General features: G+C 42.1%; 1 protein-coding gene across 2 annotated transcripts in view; it reads right to left on the bottom strand.

Moving 5' to 3' along the window:
• ZZEF1 (zinc finger ZZ-type and EF-hand domain containing 1) overlaps positions 1 to 18,236 on the bottom strand; it is a 112,766-nt gene that overhangs the window by 55,664 nt on the left and 38,866 nt on the right. For both annotated transcript variants that reach the window (XM_014832622.3, XM_014832623.3), the window contains exons 12-27: positions 17,291 to 17,402; positions 15,990 to 16,205; positions 14,789 to 14,889; positions 14,090 to 14,259; positions 13,348 to 13,481; positions 11,816 to 11,886; positions 10,786 to 10,900; positions 9,777 to 9,936; positions 8,731 to 8,852; positions 8,502 to 8,624; positions 7,565 to 7,731; positions 7,401 to 7,482; positions 6,343 to 6,544; positions 5,140 to 5,288; positions 3,180 to 3,420; positions 458 to 537 (exon numbers count right to left, since the gene is read on the bottom strand). In XM_014832622.3, the coding sequence (XP_014688108.2) occupies positions 458 to 537; positions 3,180 to 3,420; positions 5,140 to 5,288; positions 6,343 to 6,544; positions 7,401 to 7,482; positions 7,565 to 7,731; positions 8,502 to 8,624; positions 8,731 to 8,852; positions 9,777 to 9,936; positions 10,786 to 10,900; positions 11,816 to 11,886; positions 13,348 to 13,481; positions 14,090 to 14,259; positions 14,789 to 14,889; positions 15,990 to 16,205; positions 17,291 to 17,402 (2,245 nt within the window). The remainder of the gene's footprint in view (positions 1 to 457; positions 538 to 3,179; positions 3,421 to 5,139; positions 5,289 to 6,342; positions 6,545 to 7,400; positions 7,483 to 7,564; positions 7,732 to 8,501; positions 8,625 to 8,730; positions 8,853 to 9,776; positions 9,937 to 10,785; positions 10,901 to 11,815; positions 11,887 to 13,347; positions 13,482 to 14,089; positions 14,260 to 14,788; positions 14,890 to 15,989; positions 16,206 to 17,290; positions 17,403 to 18,236) is intronic.

The raw sequence follows: 18,236 nt of genomic DNA, 5'->3' as shown, positions 1-18,236 counted from the left end.
TTGTAATATAGTTTTACATAGTAACGTAATCTTTTTGTCCATTCTCCTATTAATAGACATTTGTTCTTCCAGTTTACTGCTGTCACAATCAAGGCTGCAGAACCACTTTTCTAGAAGGCAGAGAGGCCTCTCCCTTACCTAAAACCGTCACTGGTTGCCCAGTATCTAAAGCAGGGCTTTTCCTCCTGGTCTAAGAGGTTCCAGAGTGGCCTTTGGGGTTAGTGAAGGATGTCAGGGGGCTCAACTGAACCCTCTTCACTCCGAATGTTATCAACACTCACCAAATTATGATTTCAAGGGTTCTAAATTATTTTATATGCATTCGCTCACTGAACTTTAGTTTAAAAAACATTCCTAAAGTTATATTCTTGAGAAGAGAGCTACTTACCTTAATTTCATGATACCATGATGGGAAAACTCAAAATATATAAAAATCACATGCAAAGGAAAATCTTACCATCCATATTCGAATCCCATCTGCCAAAGAATACACCTGTGCAAACTCCTCACTCAGGGCTGTCTTGCCCCCACTGTGTACTGGGGAAAGGAGAGACCAAGAGATTACATTCAGTTAACACAATTCACCACTGCAACATGCAGCACAAAACAGTTTCCAAAGCTCCTAGTGCACTAGAAAAAGTCCTTGCCCTGACACTCACACAGTGGGGGTGGCAAGAGAGGCTTGGGGGGAAAAATTATCAGTTAAGACACAAATACCTGTAATGGGTTCTGTGTGTTACTTCAAACTAACTTTTTTCAAAGCAACAACATCTGAAATGGATATGCTATTAAAGTGAGTGAAATACTAAAAGTAAAAAATAAAAAATATTAAAATTAAAATTAAAAATATTAAAAGCGAATAAAAGATAAAATTATTGACATGCCAAAAAGTTCATGATATATATTAAGTTAAAAAGACTGGTTATGAAACAATATAAACAAAATTATCTTATCTAAAAAGGGAATATATATTAAAAACATGATGTATATATACGCATATACACACATATAAATATAACTAGATAAAAGGACAGGTAGATATATAGAAAAATGTTAATGGAGAGGTTCTTGAAGTCTCCCGAACACACATGTTCTTGAGAATACAGCTGATACTTATTTTAAGCTTTTCTGTACTTTGTAAGTTTCTACATGAATGGGTATTATTTTTATAATTAGAAAAATAATTTAAAAGTTGTGTTTTTTTTTAAAGGAAGACCTGTAAGGCCTGCTCCTTCTCTTCCTCTAAAAACCAAAGGATAATACTCTAGAAGAGTGTGACGCTCTCTGCCGAACCAATGTATAATGCAACAAGTACTCTGTGAATACCTAGAATGGGCCGGGCTCCATACCAGGCACTGGGAATGCAATGTTGAGAAAACAGACATGGTCCCTGCCCTCAAGTAGCTTATAGTCTAGTTGAAAAACTCCTCCTGTACATTTCTAACGCAAGAGTGACCAATTTTTAGACAAAGATGAGCAAATTAGCTAGACAAGGACCACTCCCAAAGCAGGTCAGTCTTGAAGCACCCATGAATAGCCCTTAAAGGAAGGAACAGAAAGAAGTGAGACCAACGGTGCCTTCTTCAAAGCCACAGTGGTAGGTATGTACAAACAACCTGTATTCAGTCAAATAGTTCCAGTTCCCATATCTGATTGTGTATTTCTCTACTGCAAGTAGGTAAGTGATATCTGAACATGATTTGAAAAGGAGCTGGGGGAACTCTCCCCCGACTAGAAACCCTCTGTTTCTCAGCTCTTAGCTCACAAGAGTTTTATCCCTCTACTGAAGTTCCCACAAGTAACAAAGATTGTCCAGCTTTCTTACTACAATTTGATTAGAAAACTGTATATTGAGGGGCCAGCCCCGTGGCTAAGTGGTTAAGTTCGCGTGCTCCATTTTGGCAGCCCAGGGTTTCGCCAGTTCAGATCCTGGGCGCAGACATGGTACTGCTCATCAGGCCATGCTGAGGCGGCATCCCACATGCCACAACCAGAAGGACCCACAACTAAAAATATACAACTATGTACTGGGGGGCTTTGGGAGAAAAAGAGAAAAAAAAAATCTTCAAAAAAATAAACAAATAAAATCTTCAAAAACATATACTGAATTTTTTCAAAACCATACAGGTCACCTTGCCCCCAACCCCCCAGCAAAGATATACTCTTACATATGACAACTGTTTCCATAAATCACTCATGCCTCTCTGTAGTTTTATTTATCTGAGCAGCTTCTTACAGGAGATATTAAGATTTGAGGAAGTAATCGAGATGTTTCAGAAATCAGGAAATAAATTCTGCAATGTGAGATCCAAAGGACTCAGCAGTAAAGGTAGTAGTGATAATAAGACCAATAATAATAATAATAATATCAGCAACAGTCAATTCTCTCCTCCAACGGAAGGAAGCATTTGTCCCTGCTTATTTCATCTGCACCATGGAAAGAACCCATATCCTGCCAAAGTGCTTGGGAAACCCAGATCTCATCTTTAGGTAGGGTTAGAAAACTTTTCCCCTCAAAGATTATGAGTAGAGAGAGACTCTCCCTCTTGGTGGGTCCTGTCAGGCCGCAGGCCACATATACAGTTAATGCACAGAGACAACATCGCTTGGGGACAGGAGGAAAAGAAATGGTGAAGAGTAGGCTATCACCAAAGGAAGCTGAGCAGGGCTGATGCTACACAGAAGCTGTAAGTCCAAAGACGAGAGTTAATAACTACATTTTCCCCCTTTGTTATTAGCACATTCAATTACCTAAACATCTCAGGTTTTAACTGGAATTTCTTAGAATGTTAGAGCTAATCAACTCTAAACTTTTACAGATAAAGATACTAAGATGCAGAAATGTAGTCTGATTAACCTGAAGCTGCATAACATCTAGTTTTTGAGCTGGGACTATAATCAAAGTTAAAGTTTCTTCCCATTAAAATTCTTGGCAATTTTCCACGAGAATTTTGGATAAAGACAAATCATCTGCTAATTAGGAAACCCAAGGCTACCCTATATTACAATCTGCTAACTATAAATTGGTCATGAATCTTTGACTGGTAAAGTGGGACTAACAAGATGAAGTCTACAGTTATAGAAATATGTTTATATTTAAAATTTTCACTTAAGATAGGCTTTCTTAAAACTTAGCAATTGGCCTTCAGATCAAAAATATTCCCTGTAATATAAGTTACCATATTTTTGCAGCTTCTCATATAAGTCTGGAGTGCGATACACCAGAGCAGCAAAGGTGGCGTTCACAGCTTGATCAATAGTGGAACCAGCAACTATATCTGTCTTTGGGGCCTGTTTTCTACATGCCTGTATGAATCCTTTGAAAAGTTCTGAATATGGCCCACAGAAGTTCTGGGCAGGATCTGACTGTGCAAAATGAAGAAGAAAATGATGGCAGGGATCATCACGGACGTTCTTAATCTGGAAACAACAAAAAAAAATCCATCATGTTTAACACACTCATTCAAAAAATAACATTTACTGAACACCTACTAGGCCAAAGCCAAAGTATAAAACACAGTACATACTCTCAGGAAGTTTAAATCTATTTTGGGGAGACCAGATAGATATATGGGTTAAAAAAAGGTAAACATAAATAAAACATTAAAAGCATTAAAACTAGCACTACTATAAAGCAAAAGATTATCAAGTGCCAAATGCCTAGAAGGGACACCCAGTGCTGAGAATTCACAGGAGAGAGCTCCTGGCGGGTTAAAGTAATTAAGAAAAGCCTCCTGGAGGATATGGGCTTTGGACTGGACCCTGAAGACTGGGCAGGTGTGGCCCTGAGGAACATAACCATTAGCAGAAGTTAAGAGTCAGTAGAGAGACTGACCTGGCCTGAAGTCTCAGCTGGGGAGTGGTGGGAACTAGAGTCAGATAGGTAAGGTGAAAGGAGACTGTAGAGAGCCTTGACTGTCACACTGAGGAGTTTAGACTTCACCCTGTGGGCAACGGGGAGCCATTAATGGTGCTTGGCAGCGGAATGACAAGAAAATGCAGTGATTAAAAAAAAAACTTGGTAGGTACCAATGTAACAATGCATGTGCAAGATGAGGGCCTGGATAAAGACGGAGACAGAGGAAATGGAAAGAGATGAACATCACAGGGAAGAATCCATAGGGCTTGCAGCTGACTAGATAGAAAAGGTGAGAACAAGGTGGGGATAAAGGTGATGCTAGGGAGCAGTGGCTCCATGCTAGGAAAACAATAATGACAATAACAGGAGTGAGCAGTCAGGGGAGACATCCTGGTTTTACACTTCTGGGTTAAAGGGAGTCAGAACACTGAAATGGAAATACCTAGCAGGAAGATGGAGATACAGGATTGGAGCCTGGGAGAAGAACCAGGGCTCGAAACTGATATTTAGGAATTATTTACACAGGTGTGACAGCAGAAGAGAGAAGAGAGGATAAAGTCTTGGTGGGCTGTGGGAAAGGGGAGAAAGCCTGAACAAAGCCTATTCTTTAGAGAAAGAGGAAGAAGAGAGGTCAATAAAGCAGGCAGATGGAGTGGTTACATGTAAGAGAAGACAGTGGACTACCATGGAATCAAAAGAAGAGAGGGTCTGAAGGAACCAAATTTAACAGAGAGGTAAAGGAGAAGAGAAGCTGAGGAAGAGTCCCTGGATTCCGCCTTTCACTACTGAATAACTTGGCGGTGGGGGAGGAGGGGAGAAGGGAGGCAAAGTAAGAGAGCAGGGACAGGGGAAGGAGAGATGAAAAAGAGACAGCCAGCAAACTTGATTAGTTTTTTAAGTATTCTAAGCCTAAATAATGTGCTAGCATTCCATGGAGAACAAAAGGTGCAGCATAAATCATTTACTCTAAAGTTTGACTCAGTGGGCACTAGAAATAGACTCGACTTCTTTGTTTAGTAACTCCGTCAAGAGAGGTTTACTGAGCACCTACTACATTTCATGGAAGAGTCATTCATTCAATAGTTTTGAACACCCATAATGCACTGGCTCCTGTGGTACACCATAGGGACATCCAATGAACAAGAGAAAGTTTCTGCCCTCAAGGAGCTAACAGCTTAGTGGGGGAGATAGGATATAAACACAAATGTTTATAATTTAAAGTAATAAATATTAGTAAACATTTTCCATTCCAAATAGAAAGACAAGAGAAGAGTAAATACCTCCTTACTATCCTGGTGTGGGTGAGTGGGCCAGCTTGCTTCTAATCCCAACTCTGGACATATCTGATGCCTGAAGACAGGTTTCCACAAGGGAGAGTTTAGGACTAAAGCCATTTTTGCCTGAGGTACAGCCATGTTACTTCCTAACTCTGGAAAAAGAAGGCTTATGAGAGTTCTGTTTTTTCCTTAATACACCGAGACTGTTTGAACTGATAAAAGGTTAAAAAACAACTTGGACATTATTAAGACTTAGAGGGAATTCACCCACATTTATTAGAATGTTTAATTGTGATACTTCATAAACACATACCCCAGACGAACCCAAACCATAAGAAGTCCTGAAATGCTGCCATTCTGTGGAACGGCCTCAATTACGAGGTATCTTTGAAATGACTAATCTGTATAGCAAACTGAAAACAGAATGCAAACCACCTCTAGGGTATAACAGGAGACCATCTAGGAATGTGTAATTATGGGGAAATGTTCACAATTTGCAAACTTAAGTTTGTGAAAAAAGATGATAATTAAATACCCACCATTTAGGCATTTATGAATAGACACAGAAAAAACACCAGGTGGAAATAAATTAAAATGTTAATAATAGGTATTTCTGGGTGTTGGGATTAAGAATGGCTTTTCTCCTTGGCTTTTCTCCATTATGCAATTTTTCTATGATATTTTACTTTTATAATCAGAAAAATTCAAGAAACAACATAAAAATAAAATACACTAGAAAGTTTATTCTATAATTCTTGTTTCTTGGATAAATTTAATAAATAAGTTGAAGAAATCACTTTCAGACAAAATCCACGTTCACATATTTACACGAATATTCACATAGTTAAAGGGTATGCAATTAATCTATTCTATATTTCTGCCTTCTTGTTGGAGTATACCAAAATTCACCTAAAAAAAATTGACAACAATGCTGCTAAAAATCAGCTCTCCCCCCCAATTTGTCCTCCATTGATGGGAAATCCACAGCACTCTTTGTGATGTGTTCCAAAGTCTGAGTCAAGAAACTTTATGAAAACGGTGTCAAGTCAACATTTTATTCTGGTTCAGTTTAAAGGAAACTGAAAGGGAATTTTATCAATCCCTTTGCTCTGCCATTCCATGGACTCAACTCACACGAGGGAGAGCACCACACTGCTCTTCAGCGTGGCTACAGCAAGAAAGGAAGGGGCAGAAATGTGAACTTACGATGCACAGACTTGAGTGCCATGCACTGGGAGGCAAGGCGCCCCATGAGTCGGGAAACAAGGAGCTGTAAATCCAACCCCCAAGACACGGCGACATCAGGCAGCCCATAGGCAGTGACAGTGAACTTGTAGCCCCACTCATTGTTACTGCTGTCAGAGTGAAAGAGAAACTGCAGCCGAGGACCAGCCTTAAAGGTCACTTTCTAGAGACAAACAAAAAAGTCATGTGGTCAAACAGATTTGAGAAGGCAGCATTTCAGTACTAAGTATGTTCTTCAGGACTCAAAAGAAATCTAAATTTAAAACTGGTGTATTTTCTCACCATTATATCTTATCACCCCCACCAAAATAGTAAAGGAGTAATGTACAAGAGTAACTGAAAGAGAAAATTCATGACTGCACCTCATGAAGAAGCAAAGTTGGCAGAAAACTGCTGGTCAGTTGTTCTAAACCTTGGATGCCCATCCACTCACTACCTACTCAGCCAGAGGTCACACTCGCCCATTCCTTTGCTCCCAACCAAGACCACTGACGGCAGAGAGAAGGTCAGCAGTCTGAAGCAGCACGTAACCTCCCAGCCCCAGAGATCTTGCAGACCTAACTGTGAGGTGGACTCCTGGCATTCCCCACCAAGGTCTGGGCCCTCCTGGACCCATCAAGCCCTTTCGTGCTAAGGATTACAACTTCCCATTTACTCTGAACAATGTGCTAGCAACCAGAGGGTGGCAAAGTTTTCCTATGAAGAACCAGACAGTAAAGTGCTAGACTTTCTGGGCCATACAGTCTCTGGAGTGACTACTCAACTCTGCCATGGCAATGCCAAAGCAGCTATGGATGACACATAAACAAATGGGTATGGCTGTGACCCAGAAAAATTTTATTTACCAAATAGGTGATGGGTTGTAGTTTGTGAAACTTGGAGATAAACGCTTCCTTTTACAAAAGTATAATATAAATGCTTTCCTTCAAAGACCATACCTCTATTCCCCCTTGAGGGCTGACAAAAGGAGAACTGACGCAGAAGGAGGCATGTCATCTCTTTCTGGGAATACCACTCACCTTGGGCCATTTATCAGTGCCCACTTTAGTGTCATAACGTGTTTTTCCACCTCTAGCGTCGGTAAATTCCAGATAATCGTACCTGGGAAAGCATAATCTCTATCACTTTCCTTCTCTCACTTTTGATCATTATTGCTTGGGAAAAAAGAACATGTGAGTCTTACCTTTTTTCAGTTTCACATCTCTCATCAAATTCCACCTCAAAATAGGTTGCCCCTGGGCTAACAAAGACAGACACCTCATGGCAATTATTTTCATAGTTGTGGGCAGACTCCTTAGTCCACGTATGTAACACCACAGGCTGCTCCTGCTGCCAAGTCTCGACATCCAGCTATGCACATAAACGAGTCAAGAAAGAGAGGTGTTAAGCACTCTACAGGCAGCCACATGCAGTAAACTGTGTTTCTGTATCGGTGCTGCAGACAGATAGCCTTTGACATCCCTATACAAATCATCACACAAGCTAAAAATACACCTGACATTTCCACCTACATATATAGACCAACATACAATTATCATTCAGCAGAGTAGACATGTGGTTTTTATTGCACTGTAATAACTCTGTGCTTAGCTTTTATTTTCTAACTACAATAGAACTATTTCTTACATTTTTCTACTAGCATGAATTTCCAGTGGGAAAAAACACTGAATTAGGAGTTTAAACAGCTTAAACTCCTATTTGAGACCTTGGCGAATCTGAGCCCATCCCCTCTTCTCCCTCCTTTTTTAAGTCTTTGCTTTTTTACCTTTAAAATTGGCTTTAAATATCAAACCTTCTAAATGGCTTTTCAATATACATTTTCTCTTCTAGACTTCAATCTGGTTATTCACTTACATGGTTTTTATATAACTTCATGTGCTACAAAATGATGAAATTAATCTATGTCCAGCCTCCTCTGTGTCCCCTTTCTAACACTGGCCATGCCAAATCAACTCGGACTGGCATTTATCCTTGTTGGCAAAACCACTACTAAAATATGGTGAGTCTTCTAGAGGCAATTTATTTGTGTAGATCTATATTCAGTGGCATGTTTCATTAAGTGTGGTCACACCACTCCTAAGAGGGGATAGAAAGCAGGTTCCAGTGCCAACTCGAATTACCTTATCCAGTCCTCCTTCAGGGTCACTGCAAAGCTTCTTCAACAGTTCTGTTAGGGTACTAAACTCTCTCAAGAGTGTGCAGTGTGAAATGTCTAAAGTGCAAAAGTCCAGCAGAAAGATTACCTAAAGGAAGATGAATGAAGCACTCAGTGCCCACCCCAGACTCCGCCTGGGGGGCAAGTCCCCAACCCCCACCCGCCCTTTACAAACAGCTGCCACTTTTTCTTACCAGTTGACGAGCTGCCATTGAAAACACCGAATTACATAATTTTTCTACTACTGTTTTTCCACTATACTGTGACAAAAGGGATTCCAAGATCACTCTCATGCTTGTCAGAAACTGTCCCACATCTACCAAAACATAAAGGAAACAATTAAAATTTATATGGTAGAAATATCACTGGCTTGGTCATCATCAAGAGCAAAGCAGTGACCACAGCTGTGGAGGGAGGTCCACATCTGAAAGACCACGAGGCCATTAAGTGCCATACAAATCCTTTCCTCTGGGAGGGAAAAGCAGTGCAAATCTCAGTAAAAGATTACTTTTAAAGGGGGTGATTTATTCATTTTTTTGACTTTGCTGCTTTTTGACGAGGTGGAGATATCACTTGTATAAGTAAAGTCACATGGCTGGCCAGCCCAGCTGCCCGTGGGCCTTTCCCTTTGTTTACAAAGGGCCCATCATCAGGTGCACCATCCATGGGCCAAGCTTTAGGAGGCAGGGCTCAACAGTGTAAGCATTTTTGTCACAGCTGCTGAGAATAAGTTTAATGGGACTGAATTTTCCACATACGATTTCTCGAAACCTGTTGAGTTTCATATAATTTTCTGTGGGTTTACGGGGCATGAAGCTGAGTATTTTCAGTAATCAGCAAAGATCTCAGCAGTACTCACAAACTTGAGACTTTGACAGTTTAAGACTTTCTTTTTTGGGTGGCTTGAGGAAAACAAGGATGACAGACTCTACTGAAGAGTGCGACAGCATCAAAGAGTGCTGTATGATTACAAAGGCAACGTTTAGGCTGCGAAATGACCCAAACTCCAATAAAATACTTAGGCACACCCCCACATTCAGACAGGAAACTGGACAGAAAGACATGCTACAGAATTCTATTTTAAAAAAAAAAGAAGAAAAAACCCCAAAGACAGATCTGATTTGTATCAAAGAAAAGAAAATCATATGCACACTCTAGGCACGAGGTACGAAAGCAGAGAGGACACACACAGATTCAAAACCCAAACACCTGTCTTCATAGATTTTCCTCTGAAACTCACATTTTTCAAGAAGGTCAACAGCAAGATCTTTGGCTCCAGAGTCCGTGCTCTTCAGCTGCAGGTAGCACCAAGAGAGCAGGCTGCCTTGGACGGACCAGAACAGGGAGAAGAGCACAGAGTGAACCTCCCCTTGGGCCCCATCGAGCATCAACAGCTCACACTACAAGGGAGGAGACAAACAGAAAGTGTTCACAACAAGGCCATTCACAGCCAAGGGCATTCTCTAAGACAGCAGCTGTCACTGGCAAAAAAACTTCTAGAGAAATGGGGAATAGTCAGGAAAGAGCTTTCAACCCAGAAGTGACCAAGAAAGATGGTGTTATGAAAGCTCCTCTCCTGCTCTCAGCTTTTCGGAACCTTTACAAATGGTTTTCGCTCCACATGTCACGTCCTTCTGCCCCTCAGGAACCTTAGCCCACCGCTTATCTCTTTTCTCTCTCACATCTTCAAATCCCTCTTCTCTCTGGCTTCTTCCCCTGAGCCTTCAATCAAACCTATCCCACCTTAAAAAACAATTCGCCATCCCTCTGTGGCTCTCTAACCATCAGCTTTCTTCTCTGGAGTTTCTCTGAAGAGCCACCTGAGCTCCAGGGATAAACTCTCATAAATAAGAACCACGAGATATGTGCACATCATTACTGCTGCATAGTTGCCCCAAACTGGAGACAACCCAACTAACTCTCCAAAGTGAAATGGATGAACAAACTGTGGCACACTCAAAGGGGACACTGTGAGCGAGTGAAAATAAATAAACTATAGCATATACATCAACATGGATGAATCTCAAAACGCTACTGAGCAGAACAGAATCGTCCCCTCACTCATTTGCAGGAGCTGGCTGATTGGGAGCCGAGGCAGCTGGGAAACCTTTGTGCTCCTTTGTAACGGTCACAGGAACAAAGTTACATTCATACTGTAAATGAGGGCTCAAAGGGGAGGCACAGTGACAGCTGTATCTGGTGCTCCTAAAAGCATGAGGCAAGGAAGACAGGGAGCAGCCCCCAGTTACCTCTCGAGCAGCAACAGAGAGGAGAGTGCTCATGACTGCCAGTACTTCGCTGATGTGCAGGTCTGCCAGGTCGCCTTTCTCAGGTAAAAGTAGAAGGCCACCTGGATCCTTATCACTGAAAGGACACAAATGAGTCATGACACCTTGTTTCAGGAAGGGGATTTTCATGCTTTCTATCTTAAAAGACAGAAAAGGTTCCAAAAAAAGAACCTAGCAAGATTTCAATGTGAGTTCTATGGGATGTGAGGAGTTTGGGTCAGGAGAAAGGGCATGGTTCCAGCTGGGTCTGTGCCACTGTCTGTCCACATGGCCTTATGCAAGCACAGGCCCACAAATCCTTAAGTCCTTAGAAGGATTCTGAGGAATAAATCCCCTTGACCACCAATGGGAAATACACCTAATCTCATGACTGCTATTGACAATCCAGGCTAAACATTCCCTGTGTCTTCAATGTTCTTCACATGACAGCCCCAGGCTCTTTCATCATCCCTGATACTCAGCTCTGAACACATTTTATAGAGCCCTCTAAGTCTGGCATCCATACCAGGTATAGTCTGACTCGCAGACAATAGCTTGGGCTATTAGTTGCTTCCCTCCTTCAAGAGTCTGTAGTCAAGGCATGCAAAAACCTCCAACGCATCCCCTCCCAGCACAGTCTTCTGCTAAACTACCATTCTGTGCTTCTGCAGTCAGGTTTTAACGTAATTGGGGTTTTAGACTTGAGTACAGGACCTCAAGCTCCTTTGGCTTCAATTTTTGTCTTCAAAAAAATCACTTAGAAACCGAAATGTTCCAAGAGATCCTCAACGGGTTCAACTCGAAATTTTCTAATGACTGGGACTCGGATTAAGCTCTGCACAAGATTCATATTCTACCACTATTTTAGCCACTCCTGTGACTCTAGAAACTTGGCTGAGAAGAAGGAAGTTACTTGGTTACTCCAAAAGCACACGAAAAGGAAGGGATAGCTAAAGAAGACAGCTTTGCAAAGATGGGAATATTGGACAACTGAAATGAATTATAAACTTACCTAAAATATGTGCACAGTGAGCGGAAAGTGAGCTGCAAGGACTGCCTGTGGTCCTGCTCAGTGACATTCCTCTAGAAAACAAGAACCTGCACATTCAGAAAATCTATTCCATGACATTCCAGATGCCTAGAGCAGCACGAAATGCCACTGCTCACTGTTCTCAGCATGAGGAAAGCCGGGGTCAGCAAACCACCTCACAGCACCCAACTAAGACCTGGCTTGGCTCTAAGAGGGAGCAGAACCACCCATCTAAAGAGAAGATGGCCAGTTTACTGTTGTTGACTGCTGGAGTTCCATCTTCAAGTTTTCCTGCAGGAAAGCTTAATGCAAATGTTTAGGAAGATGAACCCCAACAGATGTGTGCTTTTCATCACTGGCACGCCATCACAAGAGGAGAGGGCAGGGACAGAGTGCATTTCTTGTGAGCTTTCTGTTTGCTTTTAAATAGGATCTAAGCTTTCCCTATATACGCCAGAACAGCCTATGGCAACAGGTAAAGGAATCACACCCCTGATGGGGCACTTTTTTTTCCCCTTAATTCAATACATGTATTGAACAACTGCTGCTACACAAGGCACTGAGGGGGATTTCTAGAGGCCCTGCCTGGCACAGGTGGGTGGGAGAGATAAGCTATGGTCACAAATGACAGCAGTGCTGTTTAATTCACCAGCATGAGAAGGGAAAATATAACCCTTACCACTGCTGTCAGAAGGGATGGACAAAGGGAAAGTGACTGGGTTGCTCTGTTAATAGACAGCACTGTCATTCAAGAGGTCATACGTCCTCTTTCTATTTTTCTATGTGGGACACATGCAACAAAAAAATCATTTGCTTAACTGCCTGGTAAATGCTTCCAGCAAACAAGTAGGACAGAGCCCTGCCCACAGTCCAGTGGGTCAGGTCAGCTGATGCTGTCAACGGCTATAACTCACAATGTGAAAACGGGTCTCTCGAGCTGATATGCCGATTTTGCAGACAGCTGAAATGCAACCACATATCCTTCCTCCTCTCTGAAGCCTCCCTCATGCAGCCTCAGCACGACTCTCCTCTAAACGCCCAGTGCATATGGGACCAGATTTCCCTTGTGGCAGGTGTTCCCAAGTGGGCCGCAGTCCTTCGACATCAGGGGTCACGTTTTACACTTCTTTTGCTCCCTCTCATTTCTACAGGCCTTTACACACCCCACAGAGCACTTTTTTCTTATGTTTGCTAACTAGCTGCTGTACATCTTTTTAAAATGCTCTGTCTAGTTTTCTTTGTCAAACTCTTACAAGTGATTCTATTAGTTGCTTGTCTACACAGACAATAAAAAAGAATCTATAACCATATCATCTATAAATAATTATTATTTGTTTTATTCTTTCCAATTGTTATTTAAAAAATCTCTTTTCCTTGTCCTATAGCACTTGCCAGGCCCTCTAATACATTTAGGAAATTGAAACTGACAAGATACACAGAGAAAACAAAGACTAACAAATTTTATCCCAATAAACTTAAGAAATAGAATCCATACAGTTAACGTAACTAATTACCATCATGGTGAAGAGATGGTTCCGCCGGGTCTGTCGATCAGGAAAGAAGATGGCAGCCCCGTTGAGAAGAGTATTCCTGACTTCTTGTTTTAATATTTCCATAGGCACAGAGTCTCCATCCACCCTATCCACCACTGACAAAAATAAACAATGGAATCGACTTCAACATATTCCATCTATTCACTTTCAATATATATGGTATCTACTTTAACTAGCCTATAAGCTCACTACTCTCCATTTTGTAGCTAACAACAGAGCAAAGAAATACTTCAGTATATGCCAGGCAGTATAAGGAAATTATTTTTTGTTTGTTTGTTTACATTAAAATAAAGACTATATACACCAGTTTTTATTTATTTCCTTGTTCTTTTGAAACACAACTTGGCAAAGCCTTAAAAATAACTTCAGATGATCACATGTGTTTTATTTTCAATTTATCATTACAATTTCTCCTCTTCAATCTATCAGCCTCATCCCAGTGTCTTAGCTGAAGTAACGACTGCAGAGTGCGATAATAATTGCTCTCAACATAACACATCTGTATGTTAGAAAGCAGGAGGAAGATGTTGAGGAGGAAATTTCAAATAATGATTCAAAAGAAGATCAAGAGAAATACTCATTTTCCAAAGAAGCGGTCTCTTCCCTGGGCTTGCATAATCACAGGACCCCCTGTTCTCCACAGCAAGAGGCCCTGCAGGCTACTAGCACAGAGTCACGTTAAAGAAAAAACCCCAGCTCCTACCACCACATAAGTGTGTGTAGAGCTCCTTGGCAGCCTCCACTCCTCCCGGGCTCGGGCGTCGAGCCTGTGCATCCTCAGAGGCAGCCGGCGCGTCTCTCTGCAGCACTGAGAAACAGCTCTGGAGGAGCTGCAGAAGCAGGGTCTGGGCACAGATGCATTCTTCCCTCGAGCTACAGAAAGATAAAGAACATCAGAGTACAAAAAGGCATGCTGCTTTTACCCTCCGAAGCCAAATAGCTGTCTACAAAGGACTTTCCTCTAGGCATCAGGCTCGGCAAAAAGAATGCCAGTTGAGAGGAAGGAAGGGGGAACGGAAAGAATTCTGTACTAGGGAGAGTCTGAAGATACAGACCCCATCTGACTTAGCCCACCATGGGGGCGAGGAAATGCACATCTGATCCCGTCTCTTCATCTGTAAAATAGGGATACTTGACCCGTTCACCCCATAAGGTTGCAGCGACGATCAAAGGAGAAAACATTTGTGAAAACATTGCCCAGCAATAACACGTTTCTATAATACTATTACATTTGTTATTTCTAGGTGCTATTTCCCATAACCAAATCTTCCAAATCAGAACAATATAAACTAGTGGAAAGTAAAGAATCATAGAAGAAAAAAATTGTCCATTTAGAATAGCAAAATTCAGTGTTTTCAGTTGTGGTTATATGATTATCACCTTGTAACAAATTCTGACCTACTTTTGCTTTAATTTACTGTAAAAATTCCAGAAGATCTGCAAGTCAAGACCCGCGAAGTCCAGAAAAGATTTATATTTTAAGCCACTTTCTTTCTGCTGCACCTAAAAAATTATAGACCAGAAAAAAAAAATTGAAAAATGCACTTAGAGAAATATTGTAATGGCTCATTTACTTCTCATTGTTAAGAGATGAAGTGGCTCCATGTGGGTAAAATTCCCATATAAGTGATGCTTACTCTTAACTGCTAAAAAGTCTATGAACAACTATTTCTCGTGTGAAACTTTCTAAAATATATACGCGCGCGTGGTGTGTGTGGGTATGTGGCTATGTATGTAAATGTACACATGCACCTAACACACGCACACACATCCATGAAGGCTCCCGCCGCAGCCAGAACACAAGTGAGCCTTTCCTCGATGACGATCACTGTCCAGGACTCTAGCATGTTTCGACCCCTTCCCTGCAGAGTAGGCTGAAAGGTCAATTCCACTGTAAACGCTCCTGCTGTCCCTAAGCACCTCCCTCTCATTTGCTACTTTCTGCTGTGATAGCAGAGCTTGAACAGCAAAGACCAAACAAACCACATATAAACTGAGTCACCCAAATGTGCCCTGAAGCAGAATGAAGGTCAAGAGTGGACACTGCTGCATGCCACACATGAGAGGCCTCCACCGGATTCCTGAGGTAAGCCGTGTTCTCTACAGGGATGGCTGCAAGAATCTTCCTTTGAGTGAGCTGTCACTATGCTTTTATTAGTGACTGCAGAAGTCAGTATCAAAAACACAAATGACTTCAAGTCCTGACATCATTTTGGTACTTTTAGTAAACAAACAGAATTCACCTACACTTCAGGAATAATTCTCCTAGGACTTAAAAAAGACATAAACCCCATAAACTTGCTTTCTCTCTCCTGTCTACCACCAGCAACTGCAGGTGGGAATCATTAAGATGTGTCTGTAGTTCTATTTCAGGAAACCTCACAGGGATGGCATATGCTACTTAGTCTTTGACTGATGCCATCAATGCCAACACCTTACTCCCTTTGGCCTTCCAACATCATCACAGCAGCACGATGCAGCCATGCTCATTCATACTGCATGGCTTCAGCAGGACCACATTTCACTGGTTGGTGTGCATTTCCCTGAACACTGTTATTTATTTTTCCCAAAGGAACAAGGTCTAACAACCGAGGAAACAATACCAGGTCATGGGCGAGCTGCTGGATGAACTGAAGAGTCCTGAGGAGCAGTGTGGCCCCACAGACACGCTCCTCGGTGTCCTTTCTGCAGCGAGCACAGACAACGCTCTGTTCTGCTTCTGTTCTCGCAGGCCGGAGGTACCCACTGACACTCAAGCCTTGTACTCCCAAGCGCTCTGCCGACTCCTGACGGGTGCAGAGGAACTTCACCATCAAATACTAGAAAGGGTAAGAGAGATTTAAGGAGAAAGACTCAGACGTCCTGGATACTGATGAAAGGGAGATAAAGGCTCTTCTGGGAAGGTCTCCCTGTGACTTTAATAATATGTTAGGTACCACTATGCCTAGCACTAGGGATACAAAATATAAGTCCAGCATCCACAACAAACAGAAAAAAGACAATACAAACGCTGAACGAAATCAGGTTTAGGGAAAGATCACAATAAGAGAAATGGCATCCCTGCCCGTTCAAGGCAAAAACAGGATAAGAGAGGACAAATAAGAGCAGCACGCCGGCTCTGTGGCACAGCCAGTTTTAAACAGAAATCAGACATATGGTGAAAACAGTCAATGCCCTAAGGAATCATCTCAAATCCCCCAAATGACATCTGCAACCCATGCGCTGGGAGTCCAGGACACAGCCTTGTCTGCGCAAAGCTAAAGCCATTCTAAAGCCCAGCTTCTGTGCAAACTATCTGCTCCTTGAGTGAAAGCTCCTTTGTTGAGGGCCTTTCAGAATTCACTACTCAACTGCATAAATATTTACTGAGCACCTACTATGTATAAGCCCTAAAGATAGTTCTTATTTCTCTAATTTAAGCTTCTTACAAAGATTTACACTAGAGGTTAAAAAAAGATTAAGAAGCCAGATAATCACTGTTTCTTTCACAGCTATGGAAACACATCTCTCTTGCATTGATGCCTGTGTACTTGCTGTTGTCTCAGCCTGTGAATCCCTTCCCAAACAGCTCAGCCTGGCTAAGATGGCTTAATCAACTTCCAACACTTGGCATCACACCACCTTTCCTGGGAAGCCTTCCCTAGTGAATTCCAGGTGAGCTCAGTCTCCCCTGGGCTGCAACAGCCTCCTGTATGCCCCTTTCTCACAGCCCACATCACAGTGTCTCACACAACTGGGTCTCCCACTAGATCATGAACTCCCTGAGGGTCACAATCACGTGTGATTCACCTCCAGGGTTCCAGTGCTGACACAGGGCTGAAACCGAATACCCCAAATCAACACTTACAGAATAAAAGGAGGGGAGTGGGCAAATATGTGAGGGCCACAACTCACTAACGCTTACTTTGGCAACTCTGCACTGTTGCAACTTGAATTCTGCTTCATCCCACTCTTCTTCCAGCTCAAACCAGCCAATAGGATCATCCTCTCCAAGGTCATCAGGTGAGCAACCAATCCTGTAAACACAAGGGTAATCACAAAATATTTTCCTATTTCTAAACATCTCAAGGGTCTAACGAATAAGGCACATTCTACATGGAATTTAACTTGTATACGTGGCCTGTTCATTAACAATCAAGGACTGGGTATGGCATGTGGTGCCTCTTTGAACCTATGAGGTAGTCGGAGGTAATTTCTTCCCTATTTCTCTGCCTCCTCATCTGTAAAATGGGAACTATGACCAGTCCAAACTACAAGCTGAGAAGGGAGAGAAGTCTGCTTCTTTAGATAACTAACTGGCTTATCTGAAGAATGAGACATGACGTCAAGGCATCTCAGATGAGCTAGTCAGGAGTAAGGCACACTGAACAGCTGGTGTGTGCTTTGGGAAAGATCCAAAGGCGAGGGAGGTTTAGTTTTCTTCCCCTAGGTCAGGCTAACGTATGTACAACCAGCCTGAGGTGTGGGCCACTTGCCACAACTGAAGGGTAAAAGCTGAGAGGGTTCAGACCCTGGAGCTCCAAAAGGAGAATACTTCAGCCTTCACAGGCCTCAGTGTTCTTCCCTATTCCTTAAGAAGTCCCTCCAGGAACACATTTCCGCCTCGAGGCTGAAGAAGCACAACTCTGTGCCACTTCTTTTTAAAAACTGGATACTTGAATGGTACTCCCTTTTCAGGAAGTAGATAACTAAGAAGGAGAAGAGGGCAGTCCTTTCCAGTAACATCGCTAAAACTTTATATGATTTAGTTAGTGTTACAGCTAAGAAGCTAGCAACGCATGAGGATTCTGTATGGATAAGAAAACATGGGGAATAATGGCAAGAAGAGAAAAAAAATAAAAGACCCAGAG

Source organism: Equus asinus, chromosome 13 (genome assembly GCF_041296235.1).
Source record: "Equus asinus isolate D_3611 breed Donkey chromosome 13, EquAss-T2T_v2, whole genome shotgun sequence".
In the NCBI taxonomy this organism is placed as follows: Eukaryota; Metazoa; Chordata; class Mammalia; order Perissodactyla; family Equidae; genus Equus; species Equus asinus.
The sequence above is the reverse complement of the archived record's forward strand: the minus strand, read 5'-3'. Positions and strand labels throughout refer to the sequence as shown.